At 47.6% G+C, this 23277-nt stretch overlaps 1 protein-coding gene across 1 annotated transcript; it reads right to left on the bottom strand.

Annotated features, from left to right (window-relative positions):
* On the bottom strand, positions 1-21365 carry TMEM86A (transmembrane protein 86A). Its single transcript, XM_066320870.1, has 3 exons — positions 21288-21365; positions 4909-5173; positions 1-782 (listed from the first exon to the last, which is right to left on the bottom strand). The coding sequence occupies exons 1-3, from the start codon at positions 21306-21308 to the stop codon at positions 355-357; spliced, it is 714 nt and encodes a 237-aa protein (XP_066176967.1). The 5' UTR covers positions 21309-21365; the 3' UTR covers positions 1-354.
* Positions 21366-23277: the final 1912 nt, after the last annotated feature.

Genomic DNA, 23277 nt, shown 5'->3' with positions numbered 1-23277 from the left:
TTCTAGCACAGTGCCAAATGTCCTTTCCACCAGCCCTCCTCTTCCCAGACATCCAGCATCAATTTCAAGACTTAACAAGTAAAATGCAGTAGTACAGCACTTCCAAGGAGGAAAAGTTGAATGAATAACTACTGCAGGGACAGTCTAAGCTTTCTGATGTAGACTCCACACTGAAGTAAGCTGTATTCAGTGAAAGCCAATGAAAAAAAAAATTTAATTCTCAAAAGTAATGCTTCAAAGAAGCAAAATCAACATCACCAGTGTGCCTAGAGAAATGGAGATCTCTCTCAGGGGTGAATGCAGCTACAGCACCTGAGATATAACCCATGTGTTCACAGACTATTGGCACTCCACCTAGCTCCTCTTCCTGAAGTCCTCTTCATCCCTGGTCTCCACGGCCGACAGCGCGATCAGCATTTGGGCGGCGTAGTAGGTGGCCATGATGATGAAGCGCGAGTAGGGCACGGGGAAGCAGAACTTGTTGAGGGCGATGGTGAGGTCCGACACCATGAAGAGCATGGCGCCCACGCAGGCTGACAGCTTGGTCCACGTCCACAGGTCGTTGCACAGCTGCACGCCCGCCACCGCCCGCCAGCCCATGAAGCCGATCAGGGCGATGTAGACGGCCACCAGGTAGGTGAACGGGCCCGAGAGGTAGGAGTACAGGAAGGCATAGCAGGAACTGGAAACAACGCCCATCAGCAAGCCGGCTTTGAGGTCCAAAGGCTTCATGCCAAAGGCTGAAGAGTACAGGATGTGTGTGATGGCAAACATCAGCAGACCTGGAGAGAGAGGCATTGACACAGAAAGTGTGACCTTTCATCAGTGACTGGCAGTCAGCAGCAGAAGAAAACATTCCTTGCAGTAACACTACCAGTGATAACCATACTGACCACTAGGGACCATTTTATTACAAAAATCTGTATATGTGAGCTAGCACCAAGCCCCCAACCTAAAAAAAGTCCCAGCACAATTACAGCTGCAGCCAAGTACAGCTCTGCTGTGACAAAAGCCTTTCTGCTGAGAGGCCAGGTGGAACTAAGCTGCTGGAGAAGGAACTGATCTTTTTCAGGTAGCTCCTCTTCCTCTGCTTTGAGTGGAAGGTTGGGAGCAAGGCAGACCAAAGATCAGCCCCTCTAAATATCCACAGTGTTTTTCTCATAGGTCACATATGGAACAGGAAGACTGGAACCACAGCAGTGTAGGAACAAAACGTGACAAAAGACACTAATCCCTCTGAACCCTGACACAAAGCCTGCCCATATTTAGCCACAAACCCAAAGGCACTTGAGGACTAAATCTGGCTGCTTCTCCATCTCTGCCCATAGCTGGGAGAAACCTAATCTGAGAAGAAGCAGCTGGCATATTTCAGGGACTGCACCAATGTGATCTGCCAACAATTTTATGGCTATTTGCAAGATTCAGATGAACCTTACCAGGAATCAGTCAGGGAAAATAAAATGCCGATTTGCCTTTGAAGTGCAACACCCCTGAGAAATGCCAGATGTGGGTGTTGGAAGGTGCTGCCCATATGTTATTCACTTGTCACTAATCCATTGGACAAAAATATGTCCCAATGTGTTGGTACAGCTGCTGCCTCCAGGCTGTCATGACAGCTGTAGATAATGGGCCACAAACAGAGCCCAGCTCCTTGGGTCTTCTGGTTCCCAGACCCACACATGGTGCAGCTGTAGGCTCTCCAGCTTTATCCTGGCAGGGTTATTAGAGGAGTTGGAAGTTTTCATGCAACTCTAAAGCATGAAATGGAGAAAAGTATCTGAGAACCTGAGTCCTCCAACAGGGCACTTGTTCACATTTAACATGTGATGCGCTAGTGTAAAAGGCAGTCACAAAAACCTGCAGCTGGCAGATGTTGCTTCATCCTACTACTCTTGTGCTGAGGCAGCTCAGGGAAGTGGAAATGTCTCCCTGCCTTTGGGAAGGACCAGATCAGACACCCACCAAGAGCTCAGCCATGGTGGGATGAGAAGGAAATCCACAGGTGGGAGGGGACCAGTGAGATCTGTTTTGCAGGGTGAGGCTAGAGAAAATGGACAGTGTGTAGGGGAAAGAAGAGAAGCACAAAAGAGGACAATGAGAAGCTGATATTTCACAGCTCATGCACCTCATGGACAGAACACTGAAGAAACTGAGAAGCGATTTAGGACAAGAGCTGTGGGGTTATAGTGCAGGAAAGGTTAGAGCCCAGAGAGGTGGCAAGGAGAAGAAGGATGAGAAGTAGTATTTGCTGCCCTAGCAGTAATGAGTGCTTTTACCTTCAGTGGTGTTATTTGGAGCATTCTGCAATAGGGGGCTGAAGAATGTGTTGTCCTTCATGCAGGCATCTGGGAGTGAGGAGGAGGAGGAGGAGGAGGAGGAGGAGGAGGAGGGGGAGAGGACAGGACGCAGCAGGCAAAGAGCCTGGAAAGGCAGGAGGAGTTTCGTGACATGTGGTGAGGCTGGTCACAAACAAGGGAGTCAGCTCCCAGGTTTACTCATTCAACACCCACAAATCAAGCTGAGGAAACCTGTGATAGCTGCACAGGGAAGGGGCTGCATTTCTCTTGCATTTCTCTGCCAATACCTTGGTCATCTCAAACCACATTGGGGAGATCAGCCCTTTTCTCCCACTTCCTTCTTCTGGGTTTCCTCAGGCTGGCAATAAGGTCTTTTTGCTAGTCTCTGTCTTCTTCACTAAATGCATAAATTGTTTCTAAGTGCCTGCTATCAAAGGCAGTGGATATTAACACTGTAAAGTATCTTCTGCATGCAGTAAGACATTAATCAGAAAATAATGTGTTATTAGTGGACTGGAACAGCAAAAATGAAAAAAAGTCAAGTGTGCCAGGAGTAGGTTCCCAGGCTCTCACTTGCCTATAAAGTAATGAACAAATATCCTTTTATAAACTCATTGTCTCAAAAGCTTTTCAAATGAGCCCAGTTTCCAACCTTTTTCAGTCCAAAAACTGCAGAAATTGAACAGAATGTACATTTTTATTCAGTATTTCCTCCTGAAACTTCAAATTCCCACAATTGATGATGTCAAAAATATTGTCAGTTGTCAGTAAGAGCAATCTGATGAGTTTTATATAGGAGAAAATACATTTTACAGGCAAAGTGAAGGATGAAGTGGAGCAGTGCACTTTATCTGCTCATATCTGAAGTGAAAATATTAACACTTCCCTTCAAAAGGTAGTAGCTCAGTGGGCTGAGATTTTCAAAATGCTCCAACAGAGCTTTTCTTCTTCTTAAGAAGAAAAAATGTGCCTAAACCCACAAAGCAAAACTTCTCAGTTTTGACACTAGGGTTGAAAACCTGACTCATTTGCAGATTAAAGCACATCAACCAGATGCTGAATCGCTCTGCCTGGTTAACCTTCCTCTAGCAGTAACTTGGAGAGGAAACTCAGAGATGTATCAGTTACATGGGAATCGAGAAGCACAGAACAGTCCATACACTAAAATGATCATGGGGAGAATTGGGTCTTGAATGTTTTCCAAGCCATAGCTCGAGGAGCAACTCCAGGAGGCAAAAACAGTTGGTCTGAGGTGACTGAGCCTCAGTCTGAGGTACTGAGTACTGAGGTACTCCTGTTGGGAGGAGGCCCATTGGTGGGAATGTCAGCACTCAACACAGAAGGGATAGCACCTCAAGAAAGCCGGAGCTCCTCAGCAACATGCCCGAGGTTCAGCCAGAGAGATCCAATCCTTGGGGCCTAACCCACCAAAATCGGTAAACATTTTTACATGAACTTTTAATGGGATGGGGATAAACCCTTGAGAAGCAGGCTTAAAAACAGATTCAGAGCATTTAGCCTTTCATATCTGGCACTGCACACACTTCCTTCTCATGAAAAAAGAGCTTGTGGGAATCCCAGAACAAAACTAAATACTAACTTCATGAGAGAGGGGAAAAAATAAGCCTTTGACTTTCAGAGCTGACAAGAGCGTAAGTCAGGAAAGTTCCCTCATCTCATCACATTCTCCAGTGGGACAGTCACAGCAGCCAGTTAATGGTGGACGTTATGTGCGATCCCTGTGCTGCTTAAATTAACTTCAGAAACCCCACCAGTCAGTTCAGTGAAGGACTCAACTGCTGCTGATTTCTTGTGACAGTCCAAGGCCAGGGAGAGAGTTGCTGCAGGCAGGTTCAACATTGCTTTAAATGATTATTCTGAATCATTATGTTCCAGTCTGAAAACTAGCAAAATAAACCAAGCTCATTTTGCTCTGAGAGATGTGGATCTTTCTGTAGAGAAGACAAACCACTGCAGTAAGGTTTGTCCTCGACTGACCATCATTTAAATGTTTTGCAAAACAGACATGTCTTGTACAACAGGCTGCATGATTCACACTGATGAACCTGCAAGTAGGACAAGATTGCTGCTGCTTTGGTTTCTATCACCCACTTAAAGCCTCCCCCAGGCAATGGGCTTGTCTATCAAAACATAAATGTCCTCTCCACCTGTTCTCCACCAAGGACCTTTGCACAGTATGTTTCATCCCCAAACCTTACAGCAAAGGGTTGACAGATCTCTCTGCAGAGAGACAGAGGGTAAATACCTTCATGGGAACTGATGGGTGCCACGAGCATTTCCTTCTCTTCCCCAGGGATTCTGGCATGCCACCTTCTCAACTCCAGCCAGCCCAGATGCTGTGACACATGCCAGGAAACCTAACCTGACCCAATTACCTCTCTAACCTCAAGAGAAGCTCAAGAGAAAGATTCATCCATGATGTGATTCCTCAAACCATGATGGATTTTAGTCAAGGCATGAGTGCTTCCCAGCGCCCGGGGCTTAAGCTGTACATGAATAAACAAAACATGTGGCCCAGCAACTCATTACTAAATAAAGAGGGTAACAGCTGGGCACTGTGGCATCCCTTTAGGACTGACACTGTACTCACCATGAATGAAGTAGCCCTGCTCCTGCCAGATGAGAAAGGCGTCTCCCAATGCCGAGAATATGAGTCCCGCAAGGATGCGGCTGGCACTCCGGTGTGACACTAGGAAGTTAATCCCATGAGCCAGAAGGAAAACCCACAAGCAAAAGATGGGCAGGCATTTGATGAGGGCACTGAACCAGGAGGGACTGGAAGTTGGCAGCCAGAGGACAAAATAGACACAAGTGGCTTTAAAGAAGGGCACCAGTTTGGGGCCTTCACTCTTCACCTAAAGAAAACAAACATTAGAAAACAAGAAATTAATAGGATTATCAGAAGCACTAGTGGAAAAACTTCATAATAGAACTGGCTCCTTCCCTTTGAAAGTTGTTCTTCCATATACTGTCAGCTGGCAGTGTTCCTACCCCAAGAAATGCTGGTTGAACTTGACCATGATCCTCTCCCTCGACCTTTGTGACCCTCTCTGCTGAAAACATTTCAGTGTTTTCTCAGTTGGCAGGATGAGCTTTGGGTGGTGGATTTGGAGGAAGATTTACAACCTTTTATTTGTCCCACTGAAAATATTTAGGCCATTAGTCAAACTCCTCTGGTGCACCTTGTCACCTATCTTGTGCTTAGGCTAACCCCTTCTATACACCTTTCCAGGAGCTGTGAAAATACTGCATACCCAGATATATCCCAGGAGCCAACAAGCCAGTAAAGGCACAAATCTTCTCTTCCATTTTCACAAATCATCCTGCTTAGCCAGTTCCACACCACCCTGAGGATACAACCTCTCTCCTAACCCATTCTTTCCCCTGCCCTGTAGCCTCGTGCCTGGAGCTTGCTGTTGGCATCACAAGCGTCAAAACCCAACACATCAACCTCCCAGGTGAGGATGTCACTTCCTCAGCTGACTAATACCAACATCAACTTCATGTGGCTTTGTTCTACCATTACACTAATAATACAGTACCCATATTGCAGGAAATGTTTTGACTCAGGGCTCTACTGTGTAAATACAGACACAAAAATGCAGCATGAGCACTTGGCTGCTCATAACAAAACCACAGCAGGGGCAGGGCACAGAGCTACAGGCTCCACAAGCTGGGTCTGCTCTCCACAAACACTTAGCTGAGACCACTCCGCACAGTGATATGTGTTGTGTTCACCTGCCCTCCTGGAACATTTCTACATTTCAGTGCGGATGGGAAAAACTCCACATGAGAAACAAAACCATGATTTTATTTTCTTCTGGAGAAGAGCTGAGGACCAAAACAAGGAGCAAAGGAAAAGACTGTAACTGCTTCCATGCCTGCCTGAGCTATGTCCTAGAGTCTTAGAGGAAGGCCTGTTTCCTCTTGCACCTAAGGCAGTGTAACCCCCAGAGCTCCCCTGCAAGCAGGGTTCACCCTGTCTTCTCATTTCTTTGGTCAAGCAAGATCTATTTGCTACATATCACAGTGACTTCCCACTACTCATGGCCAAAGTACACAGAGGCCTTCTGCACCGCAGGAGGACATGGAGGAAAATTTAGAGGCATCTAAACTGACTTCACACTGTGAAGTCTAACTTGGTTTTTTCTCCTTTTCCCCAAATAACTTGACCATTTTTCTGCTTCTTGCATCATGGGACATTGTCATGACCACTGTCCATCTGCCTTTGATGCAGGGTGCCTTGGTGCAGATACCTAGAACAGGTGAAGTTTGCACAGGAAATATTCCATTCTTACAGTGCTCAGGTAATAAAGCCTAATCTCATAAAAATTCTGGAGCTTTTATAGGCACAAGCAAATGGAGTGAGGTGGAGTTGGAAGACAGAGGCAGAGGCAATGGAGGGCATCTTCCCTTGCAGCATCTAAAAAGGGAATGCAATCTCTGAAGCAATGAGGCTATAAATAAAGGGTATCCCAAGAAGACAGTGCCTTGAAAATTTTTCTCACATCTGATGGAAATTTCCCCAGCATATCAGCAGTTTCTTGGCAGTAAGGTATTTCATTATACATTATTCATAGGCTATTGCCAACACAATTTTTAAACACTCCATTAAACAACCAGGCTACACAATTCCCTAACAAAAGGACATCAGCAAGCCGTTAACTTTCTTGTATTACATGGGGAGCCGTCGTGAGTCCTCTACTTAGGCTGTCTAAATTAATCACCATTTACCACTCCTTGTCTGCATTCCCTGGGAAAATTCTGGCAGCAAATAGCAAATGAACTTGAAATAAAAGTCATAAAAACCCATGTCTCCTCACAGTACTGGGGTTGCCTGGGAACTATCAAGTATTGTAAGGGAAAGAGTGCATAGAAGCATACAGGAGAGTATTTGGGTTAGTAAACATGGTAGGTTTTATTTAATACCTCATAATAACAGAAAAACACCTGCTAGGAGCAGTTACAATTACCATCACAGCTTGCCCTCCCCTGTGTGCACACAGGATGAGACAGGTTTTAATTACACTTGTCATTTCCCCAGGAACCTTGCCTTACTGAAGCTAAGATACAAACTTGTGCAGAACAACTATGTTTGCTTGGTCAGCTTAAAATTACCTTTTCTCACTATCTGAATGTGAATTTTGCAAGTCCAGACAGCTTTATTTTAGAATAATGATTTGTATTATTTCCATCCTAATAATAATTGATGAAATTTTCATGTGTAAGAGTCACAGCACTCTCATGTAAGAATGATCTCATACTTCTAGAAGGGCTACAGGCTTCTCATCATTGACACTTTATTTCTCAGCACTTTTTCTCCAAGTATACTTCAGATGAGTTATATCCAACCATGCCCTTACCCATCACTGAATGCTGCAGCTCACTGAAGCCCCTTTTATGGCTCTGACCAAGATGAGGCGCCATGAGTGGCCCTAGAAATACTTTGGAAAAGTCCTCCAAGAAAAACTGGGGCAACCAGAGGATGAGCCTGGGGATTATCCTCTGTTTGGTCACATGGCTGAGGCTTGGAAAAAGGTGGTGTGGCAATTTGCCACCTGAAGGACAAGTCAAGACTGGTATTGGAAAACCATGTACCAACATGACTGGAAGCTGTGGCTTGAGGAAAGCCAAGCATATAATCCATGATGGGACTTGCTGTACCACAGGGAAGGGGAACATTATTTCTTGTCTGAGTGGATAAATTGGATTAAACCACTCATGTCCTTTGTCTCTGTGTCTCAGAGACAGAATGGGAGATGGGGCTGCATCATGGGGCTGGAAAAGGAAGCACTTGATGCGATGCCTTAAGCTTGAGCTTTCATGTTTTTCAGATTCTGTGCTGCCTAGGGGTGTAGTTCTGAGCCTCATATGAAGTGCCAGTAAGCTCTCTTCACAAAGTGGGCAGACAAAACAAATCCTTTTCCTGCTGAAGACCAAAGACAACTTTCAGGCTCAAAAGCACAAACAATGGTGGATTGAAGGGAGAAACAAGAAGGATGAGACCTGAAGCAGTAATAGGACAACTAAACCCCAATATGCAAATGGATCAAAACTTATAAAAGCGTAAGACTTCGTGACTGGGGGGCCATTTTGTGACCATTCTGAGTCCACCTTGGGTGTAGCCCTGGTCAGGCTCTTGTCCTGCCCAAGGTGTACTCTAAAGGGTTTTCAACAAATATCCACTTTATTTTCTAGCTATGTCTAGTCTCTGTTTCAGGTCAGCCTTCCCAAAGCATCAGATAGAGGTGACAAGATCCTTTTTGCTAATGTTTGTGATTGTCATAGCTTTAAGCTGGGCTTTGCCATTTTAGTTACAACTTCTATTTCAATTTTCTTCCCAATTATTTTCTTCTTCCACTGGTAATTTACTCTGTGCTAAAAAGCAGTACAGAAAATACCCTGAATGCAAAACCAAGGCAGTATTTCCAAGAGTTGAATTTCTAAACCGAGCATAATTTAGGGCTCTTTCTCAACTCCTATGCTGAGAAATTAAGTTACTTTGAGTCTTTAAAAATTAGTTTAAACTGCTGCAAAGCCACTATCTCTGTATTTGTAGAATTACAGTAGAAGTATTATTTATTAAATTATCTGTATCCAACCAAATCAAATTAAACCCTCCAAGACTAGGGCAGACCAGGAAGAAGTTGTGTCTTGGCTTTCACCAAAAGACTTTGTGCCAGATAATCTCCAGAGGTCTCTTCCAATCTCAACCATTCTGTGATCTTCAAGCAGAACATGGTACTGGCACATGAAGCCCTCTGGAGGCTCGGAGCTTGGATATCCACCTCCCAAGGTGTTCATAGGTTTACAGGACCCCTTCTTGTTTTGTCTGCACTCATTCCGCTCCAGTTTGAAATATTGCTATATGTGGCCTGTTAGTTATTGCTGCAGGCACATAACTAACCGTCCAAAAAAATTTACACCTGGCTCCTCTACTCCAGAACAAGCCCCATCCACCAAGGAACATCTACACTCATAAGACAGTGCTCTGATTTTCTTTATAATTTTGAAGCCAATTGTCTGTACCTGTATCACAAGTGGGAAAGCAAACCTAGCTGCCACAGGGAGGGAGACATCTTCCTCCTGAGGTACAGAAGAACATCAGAAGCTTGTTGCATTGAAATCCTAAAGTTGGACAGAGTTCACTGTTCCTAAGCCTTGCACTGGTCCCAGGAAACAATGTAGAGTATCAACTAATGCTCTTCTCCCTGCAAAGCCCCCTAAATCAGCCTGCAATGAAAATGAGCATACATATACCAGCTGAGTGCTAACCTGCTGTGGGGATATGGCTCACACCCACTGGGCTGCAAAGTGCTGCTTTCCAGAAAAAGTGCTACAAAAATAATACCCCAGCTATTCCACTGAGCAACACTTGAGCACAACTGTGTGCACTGGCCAAAAAAAGCTGGGCTGGTGACCTCCACCCAGCCCTCCCATCAGCCTCGTACCATTTTCTGTCTGAGCTGCTCCTCCTGACTTTTGGCATCCAGCATTGTGGATCCTGCCTTGGCTCTGCCCTACTGTGACAATAGCTCTCACCCCTAGTTGTGGGCCAATAAATATTTATTTGGCTTTGTTGACATGTTTGCTGCCACTGCAAGGCCATGGCCCTTGTTTCTCATTGCCCAGAATATGTGGCTCTCTGCAAAGCCCTCCAGCTCTGCTCTCCTGCAGGAACAAACATGCTCCTGGGGGACAACTGATTGCCTACAGTCATTTGTCAAGGAAGGTACTGGCTTGTACATGTCCCAATTGCTCCTGAATAAAATTGTGAAAATAACTGCTCGTTATGGAGGGTGGTGAAGAGTTACTGAACCAGCCAGTCAACCTTCCTGAAACACTGTGTTGGTGCAACATATTTTTGCAATTAATATTAAGGTTTATGTTTGTGTTGGAGGTGCCAAGGACCAAGCATCCAAGGCAGATGGTTCCTGAACAGGCTTCACATGCTGCAGGAAATTCAGGGCAATAGATAAACCCTCCTACCCTCAAATGGAAACAAGACTGTAGAGGCTGCATCTAAAACAGATTTGTAAAATAGCAAATAAATCACCCAGAAGATGGTACATGTTTTGGATGTTGGAGAATTCACATGATGATAATCCTGTCTTCATCATGCTTTTGCCATGCAATGAGTTTTGCATTGTCTTTATTGCAGCTTCTGGAACTCCCCAGCATAACTCAGGGCCTCTGTTTCTCCCACAAGGGTAATACACTGAAACTCAGATCATGCTCAGCTGTTCAGTCTGACCTGTTTGCAAGGGATCAAAAAATCATGGATTTGTCTGACAGGAGCCTCTATTGTTCAGCACAAGCCAAAAGCAACAGGACTCTGCCTGAACAATTCCAGTCTGCAAAAAGATCATCCTCCCAGCTCAGACACATGAATATCCAAGGCAGCTCTTCCACCCCCAGGGTCTCTTAAACTCCTGCAAAATAGGGCTGATTTGTTGGCTTCCATCATTCCTCCCTCCAGCAATCTGGGTACTCTCTTCTCCACCTCAGTTAAGCAAAGTAAGGTCCAGCTGTACTTCCAACCTTTGCTCCACAACAGACTAACACAGTTGAGAGCTAGAAATATTTGACTTCTTTTTCTTAAGACCAAGCTATGGCTATTTGCCAGAAAAATACAATTAAAAAATTGGCTCAGGCCCTCACAGTTCTTGGATGGTGAGCTCAGCTATATTGCTACACAAATTCTTGGCACCAGAAAAGTCACCCTTTGGTGGAGAAACAGAGAAGCAGGCTGTGGGTGAGGATCAATCAAACTGGCATCTAACAAGGGCCCCTGTGCATGGCTGGTCTGCTCCAGACACAGCTGAATGCAGGAAAAGGAACCACAACAAAACTTATTTGCACCACCAAGTCAAAATGCTACCCAGTTTGCAGTCACATTAACACTCAGCCAAATCTGCAGATTAACCATAGAGGGGGTGAAAACCTGCCAGCACCGAGGGTGCTTCTAGATGAGCAACTTCCCCTCAGACACAGAGAGAAGGGAGGGGATTTGCAGCACGAGGCTCCCTGCAGATGCCTGGCAGCAGGGCGATGTTTGCCTGTGCCAGCCTCTCCCAGGTGGAATGGCAGCCCGAGTCCTGCAGCGAGGCAGCACGCCTGGGCACCGCGGGGCACGGCCCGGCCACACAGCTGAGCAGCAGCAGCAGCAGCTGAGCATCAAAAACGGGCTGGTTTGTGCCAGGAGAGCTGGGGAGCACTTGTTCAGAGGCTCCTCGTGCTGTGGCAGTGGCAGGGACACGGGATTGCAGACACCGCTTTTGCAGTGTAAGGAAAACAGCAGCCCCACGTTGTCGTCAGGTGCTTAAGGAAGAAGGTAAAACACGCTGGGTGCTGAGCAGTCACACTGACCACACTCAGGGCTGCTGACAAGGCCAGGCTGGCTCATCAGCCACTGTGACCTGGGAGCTCTAGGACATCGCAGCTCTCTGCTGCTACACCCGTAAGATAAAAAAACATGCATCTGCAGACACCCAGTAGGTAAAATAGTCACAAACGGGAAACTGGAGTCTTGCCCTCAAAAGACTCCTTGTAGGAGGCTCTAGAAATGTGAGGGAACAGTCCCTTAGGAGCCTAAAGTAGATGGAGGAGGTCCTGGAGCCAAAGAATTCACCCCACCGCATCAGGGCACTGCTTGTGCCATACACTGCAAGAGGAGCTCGCTCCTACTTCCTGCCTTTTAAACCCTGACATTGCCCAAAGCTATCTTGAGACACTGGACCACGGTGTTCCCTCCAGCAGTTAAGGAAATTACAGTATCCATAGAAGTTATCTTCTGTACTGAATAGAAGATGAAATCCTCTTAGCTTGGCTAATAAGCGATGCAACAGTGTCTCTGGGACCCACTGCTATCAGCCCAAGGCAAAGTCAGGTACTGTGACACCTACCAACACCTTACCAAGTCACTGAGGTACCTGCCCATGGCTTTCTGGGACTGCAAGGAAGCCACCAAGGTGGTGAAGCCTTTCTTTAGCAGATGTTAACTCACGAAAATTAGAGACAAATACATTTTACCCTGAAGATTCAGCCTGGAAGTAGGTATTTTTGCTAGGGTTTGTTTTTGGAGGATGGTTTTGCTTTTGTCCATTATCAATCATCTGTCCTGTCCACCAGCCTGGCACAGGACCCCAGGCAGGGCTATTTTAAAAACCTCTTCTTAACCTACAGTAGCAATGACTGACTCCACATCTGTAGCAATGTTACAGCTGTCAGCAGTTTTGGAGAGTATGGTCAATAATGTGCCACTGACAAACACTAACAATATTAAACTAGTCAAGAATTCAAAAGTCTCTTCAGGCCTGCAGGGGCTGTCATAGACTAGTGCTTTCAGGGTAGTTTGATGGTTCTCACAAATGAAAGCAAAAATATAGTATTTGCCTGAAAGCATCTTATCTCAGAGCAAAGATTGCTTTTCTCTCCTGGTATTCCAGATCTGCCTTTTTGTGTAGCAGAAAGCAAGCCTCTCCAAACATATCCTTTGCTGTAACACTTACAAAAGAACCCCTTGCAGATGCTTAAAAACCTGAACCACAATGGGTCTGTCTTTTCATTTTGCTCATCAGAGCAGCAGCGCTGCCACAGCAAGGGCACACACCCTTCCTCTTGAGTGAGGTCAGGTGGGACCATATCCCTACTGCTACCCTGGACATCAGAAGGAGGCTGTGAAGCCACAGAGAATTTCAGAGCCAGGTAGCCAGCAGCCTGAAATGCACAGTTGGTACACGTCCCAGGCAATTCCTCTCAGGATGGGAAGGGGCAATTATTTAGCCCGTCACACTAGAATCCAGATAAGAAATTTCTGCTGCTTACAGAAAAGTCTCCACAGCTTATCCTGGGGACTACAAGCACTTGTTCTCAGGAGACTCATCGTTATTCATATCACACTTTTCTGTGAAAGGGAGTGCAGACTTCTGTTACCCAGAAAGAAGCAGTTTTAGGTAAGCCCAGTGTGTGAGCTGCAAGGCACAGAGCCACAGCAAAAAGCAGCATCCCCTTCAGCATCCCCTTGCAAGGCCCGTTTGTTCAGACCAGTGCCACCCACTGACATCTGGCCCCAGAGCTGTGTGGCAAAACTGGAGCCTTTCTCCAGTCTCTGGTGCAGACACAAAATGAAATACCCCAGGGAGAACTGTCAGTTCTTTCCTTATCAGCAGCAAGAGCAGGCTGAATATCCAGGTAATAGCAAAGCAGGATCTGCATAGAGAGTGCTTTGTTCCCAGGGCCAAAATCCATCTTCTGCTTGCACTCTCCCATCTCCAGCATTATTTGCACCCCACAACCCACTGCAACATTTATGTGCTTGTATGAGGGCCCCAGCCACTCTGTCATTTCGCTGTGAGGATGCACAGAAGAATGTGTACTCAGGGAAAATGGGCACTTGGCAAAGCTCTACTCTGCCCCATGCTGCTTTGCCCCCAGGGATTGGTATTTGTGAGGGAAGGGAGGCCCTTCCATCCAGCAGCAAGCTCTTCAGCACAGAAATGCCATTTTACCTACAATCGGGGGGGAATAAGGTGGGTCTAAATGAAGGGCATTGCAGGCACTGGTGCTGTCACAGCCCTTTGCAGGAACAGCTAAAGAGCCAGCAGTGCAGCCCAGGAGGCAGGTGGCACACGACTGTACCAACCCTACCACCCATTGCCAAAGACATGCAAAGGGTGAAACCGCCTCAGGTATTGAAAAGGCACTTCTGCAGCTCACCTTCCTGGCTCACACAACAGATTGGTGCACACTTGGCACAGGAGCAGCAAGGAAGAACTGAAACAGTAGGGGAAGGCGGCTGCCAGTGTCTGGGAAAGCTGGCAGCTCTGCACAAGAGATTTTTGCTGTGGGAATCCTCCCAAGGCACCACAATAACACCAGCAAAGGCAAATAGGGCTGTGTTGAGAAGCCCAGGAGGGACTGCTCAGCTTGTCTTATGCCTATTAGGAAGCTGAATGAAAAGCTTTACCTGTGTATCATGTCCTGCAGGTTGAAAGCTTGTGAAATACTGATATTAAAGAAAATCTGAACGGAAAAATAGCAATGAATCCAAATAAAGATGTTATTTAGAGAGACACTGCTCTGATACCTTACAAAAAAGCAGCAGCCCTCCTCATGTTATCACAGGATCAATATGCTTAAGAGACAGGAGGGTGTTACAGTCAAAGGATGACAGCAGACCCACAGATTTTATTTCCAGTATCTATTTTTGTGACAAGATGCTGTGACCTGGATAAGTCAGTATCAGACACAAGTTACCTGAAGACAAATTGGATCTTCCCAGCCAGTGGATGTGGAGTGGGCAGGTGCAAACACTAACCTGCACAAACACTAACCCACACACTCCCAGGAATCACACTGATACACCAAGGCTTCTACTTGCAAAACCCCTGCTGTAATCAGGCTGCATAAACAAATGCAGACCACACGCACAAATGAGGTGCAGGATTATGCCCTTTATATTGAGGGTGCAAACCCAGAGATGCTACCAAGCAAAGTGGAAACTTCAATTAAAACATCAATTAAGTGACAACCTCATCATCACACTCTTTTTATATCAGGGTTGCAGGGAAAGCCACAAAACTTGCTTAGTTCCTCCTGCAATAGAGCACAAGTCAGCACTGCTATCCATACCCTAAAAAAATCAGGGTATACCCTAAAAAACACAGGCACACAGGGATACAGTAGCCAAGCCATGGCCTCAGTCCAGTTCTGCTGAAGCCATGGGAGACATGTAAATCTGAGGATCTGTCTGGTGTGCCTAGAATGTGCCTTAAGCTGGCTTAAGGTCAAACTTCCCTCAGTCTCAAGCAATGATTCAATTAGAGGCTACTTGCAACCAGAAGAAAGGTGCTCATTTTGATACATAACAGGAAATTTAGTGCCTGATGCCAACTGATGCCATATCTATCTCCAAAGCTGGTATCTGGTGAGAAGCAAAACATGAAACTTTACCATTCATTCAAACTTGACAAAAGTCTCAAGGCCAATTTGGTAATGAGGGTTGTCTCATATTTTCTCAGTTTTGGCAAGAACATGTCTTGCAGTAATCTAGAGGAATTAGTTTTTGGGAGAAGACTAGTCTGCTGGTAGAAACAAGGCATTTGCACAGGATTGCAGCAAGGTGAATCAAAAGAGCCACCATCCTCACTAATACAAGAGTAAGCCTTGCAACACTGACTTAACGCAAGAAGAGACACAAGTTGCATTTATTCAGAGAGAAACTACTAATTTATGCAACTCTTGAGTCAGAGGCTGCGGTGTGAGTCCCTGGGCTCTGCTGGTGTCTGAAATCCTTCCCAGCCCAGCACACCTGAAATCTTTAGAAAGCTCTTACCCAGCCCATCTACTGCCTTTCAGCTCTGGTGGTGTGTAAACTCCTAGACACAGTTTTCTGTGCCGTGTCACCTGGATACTTGTTCACGTCCAGCATTATATGGAGAGATGCTCTGGACTGACATATTTGTGACACAGAAACCGGTCACTAGCTGAAATGCTACTTAGATTATGGCAGTACAAGAAATGGATATGGGAAGAGCACAAGCAGGCTAGAAGAAGGAAGAGCCATCACCCTCATTTTGTGTATGTTGCAGTAAGCAAAATCCACACCTCTACTGTAATGACAAGTCTGCTGGGCATTGTGTGACATGAAGGACAGTAGAAAAATTAAATGGTGATATAATAACCACTTGGACCTCCAGGACGGAAGGGGGTTATGTAACTAATAATCTTTTTGCTGTTCAAGAATCTCCACATGCTAGCAGAAGATGGGTTCCTGATGCCATCTTTTTCTAAGAGTCTAATTTCACTGGAGTTATCATTTCCTCAGCACTATGAAGTTACCCACAGAGAAGATAACTTTGGCTCTTCTGCTGCACGCAGTGTATTTTGGATAGAGATACTTGGACAGGAAAAGAGAATGGAAGAAATGCATCTCTGCCCTTTCAGAGGAATTCTGTGTAAGTACAGACTTCTGAAGTGGACCCACAATCTTAACGCTCAAAGCACACTTTGAACAACAGACGCGTGTGCCTTGAGTGATACACTTGGGTTAATGAAGCCTTTAATCCACAGCACTGCCTGCAGCAGTGATCAGCACTGCCGGCTTAATGCCCCCTCCCTGGCACTGGGGAGAGCGTCAGAGAAGCCCGCACATTGCAGGCTCCGCTAGCCCACCCTCCCCTAGCAACAGCTACAGCAAAGAATGTCAATGTCACAGCAAGAATGCGCAAGTTCAGTCTGAAAAAATAAATCGTGGCATGTAACACTATGCCTGGGCTTCAGCTGGCATAAATCAGCACAGCTTTGTGCTCAGTAGGACCAAAGTTTTCAGACTTGTCCCAAAAGGTGGGACTGACATAAAGCTAAGCTTTGCTAAGGTCATTCCCTCCCTTTCTTCAGTGAGCTCAGATGTTTAGAAATATTTTCTATCATTCATTTACATTGGCTTGGTTTTGATAGTAGTACCATATTTCCATAATTGTCTACGCATTATACAAATGTGTATGTCTACAAGCCTCCCTCATAATAAAATCTCAATTTATGACGCATTTAAGTAACAGGGAAATTACAATGAAAGCAACAACATATAAGCAGAGAACAAGTAAAATTAACCATAAGAGTCACTTCTAACTTAGATGGTTGCTAACATTTCATTCATTAATGCAGAAACAATACATCCTCTCTTTAAGAAGCAAAGGCTGAAATAGTTCCAGTGTGATCTGGCTTTCTTGTTTTCAGCAGAAGTTTGAAGATTACGGTACGCCCTTTTTAATAACAAACCTTTAAAACTATGCTTAGACCTTCTACTGCTACAATTGCCCATAGTGCAGAGTCTGTAAGCAACATGTTTTACATCAGGTCTCCATACCCATCTGGATCAGTGTGGTTTGGCTGCTGCTCAGAAACACAAATGATACCCACCCAGTCCTCCAGCCCTATTCCACATTTCCTGCTGGTGAATATCTTTCCAGACTATACCTGTCAGATATTTTGCCCAGGTTTTGCAAGTCAGTTTTATACTCTGTCCCAGTGACATCCTGCATCTTTCCCGAGGGCTGACAAGGGTTGTTCTCAGGAGAGTGCTGCTGCTTCCCACCCAGAAAGGAGGGGGCTGAGGGCTCCACTTCCTTCTGCAGCCAAAACAACATATCCTTTCCCAACTCAGCTATCTCTGTTTAAAAATGCAAATACACCAGAGAACCAGGAAAGGGAAGAGATGGGGATTCTGGGCAATAATCTGGATTCTGGGCAATAATCTGTCCCAGAGAGTATTTCACCTGTCTCCCATGCATACAGCTGTGCTAGATTGAGTACAAGTTGGGTGTTGAGGGAATGTTCATCTCACTCTAAAAGACACACCAATATCATCTACAACTTCCCCCCAAAGAGATCTACCCTCAACCAGTTAATATCTGTATTTCCCATGCCCTGTTTTCCTGAAAGTGCTATGAAGCCCTAAATGAAGTTAAGTCCTAACTTTAGAGACAAAATAGGGTCCCTTTGAGCAAGGAGCATTATGTAAATGTCAGAATGACTGCATGTCTCCGGGCTCATCTCCTGCACACTTGTGGCTCCTGCAATCATGGTGCCTGCTGAGCAGAAAGGTCCTTGGGGCAAGAGCTATCTCTCTCACAAGCTCACACTAAAACCTGCTTAGACAATAGTGTTGGGTGTGGGGAGAGCTGGACAAAAATCACTAACAAGTGCTCTTTTATTAAGGTGGGACCAGTGATGACTGAACAAAAATGGAATTAAAGCTCACATATCCATAAAGCAAACGTGCTATTTATCAATACTGTGCTCCAACTTCAGGCTCTCAGCCCACATGGCTTTATGCAGAAAAATCAGCACTTAATCAGAGCAGCATCAAGAATAACAATTTTGAAGCAGGATGCTCCTGCTTGCCTAGCAGAGTAAGCAGTGAAAGCTTCCCTCCAAGGTGACTTCCAACCCGAGTGAGCATCACTCACCAGATGGAACAGGATGGCAGACAAATGCATCTTCCCTGCCACAGCCCAGTGCCATGCAAGTCTAGACTAACATCAGCAGGACTCCAGAGCTTTATCCCAACTAAGGACCTGGCACAATATGTTAAAAGGTATTTTGGCACCAGCCTTGTTTATTTGTGGCCATGCTCCCTGCTCAGTACATATGAATTGTGCAGCATCAGAGACCACAGCCTGATGAGCTCTGCACAATGCTGTGGTCTCTGCATGTGCACTGGGCACATTCCAAGCCCTCCAGGCAATGAAGCACACCTGGCAGCCAGCACAAACAAGCAGTCCTAGCATGATCCTCTCCATGGACCATGCCTCCTTGCATGGCTCCTTCCCACTGTCGGTTGTACAGCAGACTTGGAGCTCATGGGTTTTGACTCTCGTTAAAAGAGTGTCCTGAGGAAGGAAGGAGGGGGAGACACGGAAGAGCAGGTTATGTGTAAGCAACCAGGACCACCTGCTGCAGTACTGTACAAAGGGCATCACTTTGAGAGCAGCAAGGAAAATTCTGTCACTCTCAGATGTACTCTCCCGGTGTTCTCTTCTAACTGAGGCTGATGCTGCAGTGAGCTGGGAGAGGACATACACTACAGACAAATCAATTCCTCTGACTAATTTGATTATGCCTCAGGTGCTGTCCCTCGAGAGAATCTCCCCATCATGTCATGGCAGCGATATCCATGCTGGCTCCAAAGAGGTCTGTCCATGCAGCAAAGGCAGTGCAGTACAGAGATAAGGGCTGGGCCCCAAGGCAAGCACCCAGCTGTGGCCAGACTGGCGGCCACTGCCCTTCCCTTCAGCAAGAGACTTGTTGGAGGGAGCCCACCAGCTGTAGAGCCATCCTGCTTCTCCACCCCAGCTGTGCAAGGGCCACACCACATTCCTGGGCAGCCCAGGCTGCCTCACAGCACTGACACCATGAGACAGCCAGCGGGGAGCAGCACAGTGCTCTCCTTCAGAGGAACAGCGACCTGACAACCACTGACAGAGATGTGCGAAAAATTGCTCCTCAGAACACTGAAGGCTTGCAGCACTTCTTTTTGTGAGCTGTGTGGAGGATCAGTCGCCCTCCCGTCTCACCTCCATAGCAATGACAAACAGCTGCAGCTCTGGTCACAGCTCCCAGTCTTGTCGTCCCTCCAGCTCCCCATAGCTTCACACCTGCATTAGTTGCCTTTGGAGAAGTAAATTGTTCTCGTGCCAGGGATACAGCCAAAGCAGACATGTACTTTGTTACATGTCGAAAGGGCAAGTGAGAAAAGAAGAGTTTTTTCATTTTCCTCCCCAGTTTACCTTCCTAAAGCCTTCCGGTCTGACCTCTGTACACCATTCCCAACACATACTCCTGCTTTAGTCATTTGCCTCAAAGCTTGGTTGAAATAACACTCTGCAAGACCACCCTGATGCACTATCACAACAGCCAAGTACTGCCTTCTGCAAACTGTGAAACAAATCTGTCAGTTTCTGAGCCATTCCAGTACTGTCTCAACAGGAGATTTTACTTCCAAGATACACATGCACAGTTCACTACAACCAAAAGCATTACTGAAGGACAAATTCAGACACAAAAGCACAAAGATACCAAAGCTTTCTAACTATTTTGGAAAAACATTTAAAAAAAAAGTTTGGCACTATAACATTATAATTTCCAAGCTACTTCCCTCTGTCTCTAGAGATAAAAGTCATCCCCAGGCTACTGATGAACTTACCAGGTACACGTTAATATCTGGGGGAAAATTCATCCGAACTATCAGACAATACAGCTTGGTGTGCAGAACTGGCAAAGCAATTTAAAAGTTTTGAACGCCAGCTTTGTGAGTTAAGATCAGGACAAGATTTCTACCTGCCAGAGAGTATGCAACAGCCTGGCCCTTAACCAAAGTATTTCAAAACAAGATGAGAATGGATCATCAGAGAGCCAGGATACCAGCAGTAGGTGTTCAGTGCTGCAGCAAAGCACTAGGAAACTTTGCCACCAACAGTTATCCTTACAGCATGTGTTAAGTCTGCTGGGGTATTCCAACAAATCCCTCACTTTCTAGAAAGGGGAATACGCAAAGCAGCATGTCTAACAGTGCAGCTTCTCTGCCGCTCTAGCGGTTCTTTCAGCACTGAAACAGACCCTGTCCACCTGCAGGGGCAGTTCCTCGTGTAGCTGGCACAAGCCACAGCTCCTTCAGTTACCAGCTTGGTTCCGTCAATCCAAGAGGTCTGCTGCACACATCACCTACTGACAGGACAGCAGCGAGTTGCTACCTTATTGCTGGTTACATTAATTAACCATCGTGACTCCCCACGAGACAGGCAGGTGACACCGATCCTCATGTCGTTAGGTGGTGGAAGTACCAGACTGACTCGGAGACGAGACGAGGCTCAGCGAGAGGTCACCCAACCTCTGGAAAGGTCTGCCTCACACGGGAGTCAACACACGCCTCAGTCAAACCAGGACCTGGACGGCAAAACCACCTCCGGATGGCGAGGCAGAGGCGCCTGCGAGGGCAAGGGGGGCCGCGGGGACAGGAGGATGCTGCCGGGCACTGCCGCGACGCGAGCCCAGGGCAGCTGGGGCAGCGCCGCTCCGAGCGGATGCAGTGCACGTAGAGCAGATGTACCGTAGATGTTTTTAAAAACACACATGACAAAAGGAGGACGCAGCGGAGAGCCGCCCGGGCAGGCGCACCGCTGGAGCAACAGCTGGCGGGAGAGGCCGGGTGAGCATCGCGGGGGGCGGCGGGGGCCGCCAGTGGTCGCGCTCCGGGAGGAGAGGAGCGCCCGCCGCGCTGGGGACAGCGCCGGGGGACAGCGCCGGGGGACAGCGCCGGGGGACAGCGCCGGGGGACAGCGCCCGGGGCGCGGGTGGGAGGGCACCGGCCGGGAGCGGGGACACCGGCCGGGAGCGGGGACACCGGCCGGGAGCCCGTGTGAGGGGGCGCGGGCCCCGCCGCCCGCCCGCCGCGCGGCCCGCACTCACCACGGTGACGGGGGACACCATGTCGGCGGGGCGCGCTGCTGCCGTCCGCTGTCGCTGTCGCCGCTGCGGCCGCTGCCCAGCCCGTGCCCGGCCTGCCGGGGCGCTTTTTGAGGCGGCGCTGACGTCACTGGAGAGGGGCCCCCGCGGCGAATGCGCTGCGGGCAGAAGGAGGGGGCGGCCCCGGGCGGGCGGCGCCGAGCGGGGCGGGCGGCCCCAGCCCCGGGCCCGCTGTGGGGAGGGCGTGCGCCTCGCTCGGCCCCGGCTCCGCCGGCGTCAGCGGCGCCTCCGCCTCCCGGCCGGGCCGTGCCGCTGCCCCTCCCCGGGGCCGGCCGCAGCTGTGCCGGGCGCCGCGGCCGCTCCGCGCCGACGCTGTCCCGGGGCTCGGCGGCCCCTTGAGCGGCGCGGGTTCCCCGGCGGCCGAGGGGAGGCCGGGCCGCTCCAGCGCCTCCTCGCCGGGGTTCCCGGCCGGCAGCGCTCGGGGGTGCGGAGCCCCGGGCCGGGCACACGGGGCGGACGGCGTCCTTCGCTGCCGCACTTGAGCGGCGCCGGCACCGGCGGGACCCGGCGCTGGGCGAGAGGCAGCGCACCCTCAGCCCTCGCTCTCCGCCAGGCCCATCCCGTCCCGGCTCCCCGTTCCACACATCTGCTCCCCTGTCTGTGCCCGCACACCCCGGCTTCTCCCTTCGCTTCCTGTGGCTTCCCGCCTGCCGCTCCTGCTCCTGCCCTTCCTTTCACATCCCTGTTTCTTGCACAGTCCCCTGCGGCCTTCTAATCTTTCTCCTCCGCCTGGAGTCTCCACCACTCCATGTTTCCATATTTTTCTCTTTTCAGGGGCTTCTCTCGTTTCACCATTGCCCCCTTAACACTTCCCATCATCTCCATCTTAAGACCACAGTGTCTTAGCAAACCCTCTCCCTTGCAGGGCTGGCTGTGCTTTCCAGCCCTGTCCCTGCTGCCAGTGGCTGGTAATGGCCCCTGTGCCCTCCTCAGCACTGGGTCCCTCCCAGCTTACATCCCCATCCCCATCCTTCTGCCAAGGTCATTCAGAGGCTGCAAAAATGTTGGTGTTGGCACAAAGACAAGGCAAGGAACATTTAATGTGGGATACGAGAGAGTGGGATGCATCAGCTCAGACGTACTAAAGTGACCCTGGGACTACCTTTAATTTGTTTTTAAGTGAGGATTAATATTTAAGGATGCAGAAAGCCCCTTCACGTGTAATAAGATCCTGCTCACAAGTTTCACTTCATGACAAAACAAGCAGGTACTTAAGTAGTTGATGATTAAGTAATTTGCTATTTGCAGCCTGAGCAAAAGTCGTGTTCAGTATTTATCACATTGAGGGAACACTTTCTTCTATAAAGTTTAAAAAAAAAAAAAAAAAAAAAAAAAACCACATATCTAATTGATAAAAAAATCCATTCTTTTGCAGTCTTTGTGCAATAGATTGGTATCATGTTTCTGAGGACGAAATGTGTATGAACAGCAGTCCTGAGGTCCCACATGGGCAGCACAATTCCTGTCACTAGAGATGTGCAGAGAGGGCAGTGCTTGGCCCACCACCATCTGATGCACACTGCAACCTTTGCATCACTTACCAATCCAAGAGGGATTTCTGCCCAAAAAAAAGACCCTGCAACTCTGCACTACCAGTTTCATTGCAGTGAAATCTATGGTAGGTAAACCTCAATCAAATGAAAGCAAATTGTCCTCTGTAAAGCAAATATCTGGGTGGCCACAGCTAGGGGATTGAGTGCTGATCTTACAATTTCAGTTAAAATAGTTCATAGGGCAGTAACAATTTTATTAAGCAAGAAGAGGATAAGCTTTCCCATTTTGGGGGAAGGTAGGTGAACTAAAGAAGGGGAAGAAAATTCTAACCTTTTTGTGATAAAGACTTTGCCCTTCTGAAATCAAGGTCCCTAGCAGAAGCAGCACGAGCACAGAGGTATTTTGTTGTTCATGATGCAGTTCATTTGCTAGTCTACAG

Source organism: Sylvia atricapilla, chromosome 6 (genome assembly GCF_009819655.1).
Source record: "Sylvia atricapilla isolate bSylAtr1 chromosome 6, bSylAtr1.pri, whole genome shotgun sequence".
Lineage (NCBI taxonomy): Eukaryota > Metazoa > Chordata > Aves > Passeriformes > Sylviidae > Sylvia > Sylvia atricapilla.
Note: the sequence above shows the minus strand (reverse complement) of the source record. Positions and strands in the feature narration are given on the sequence as shown.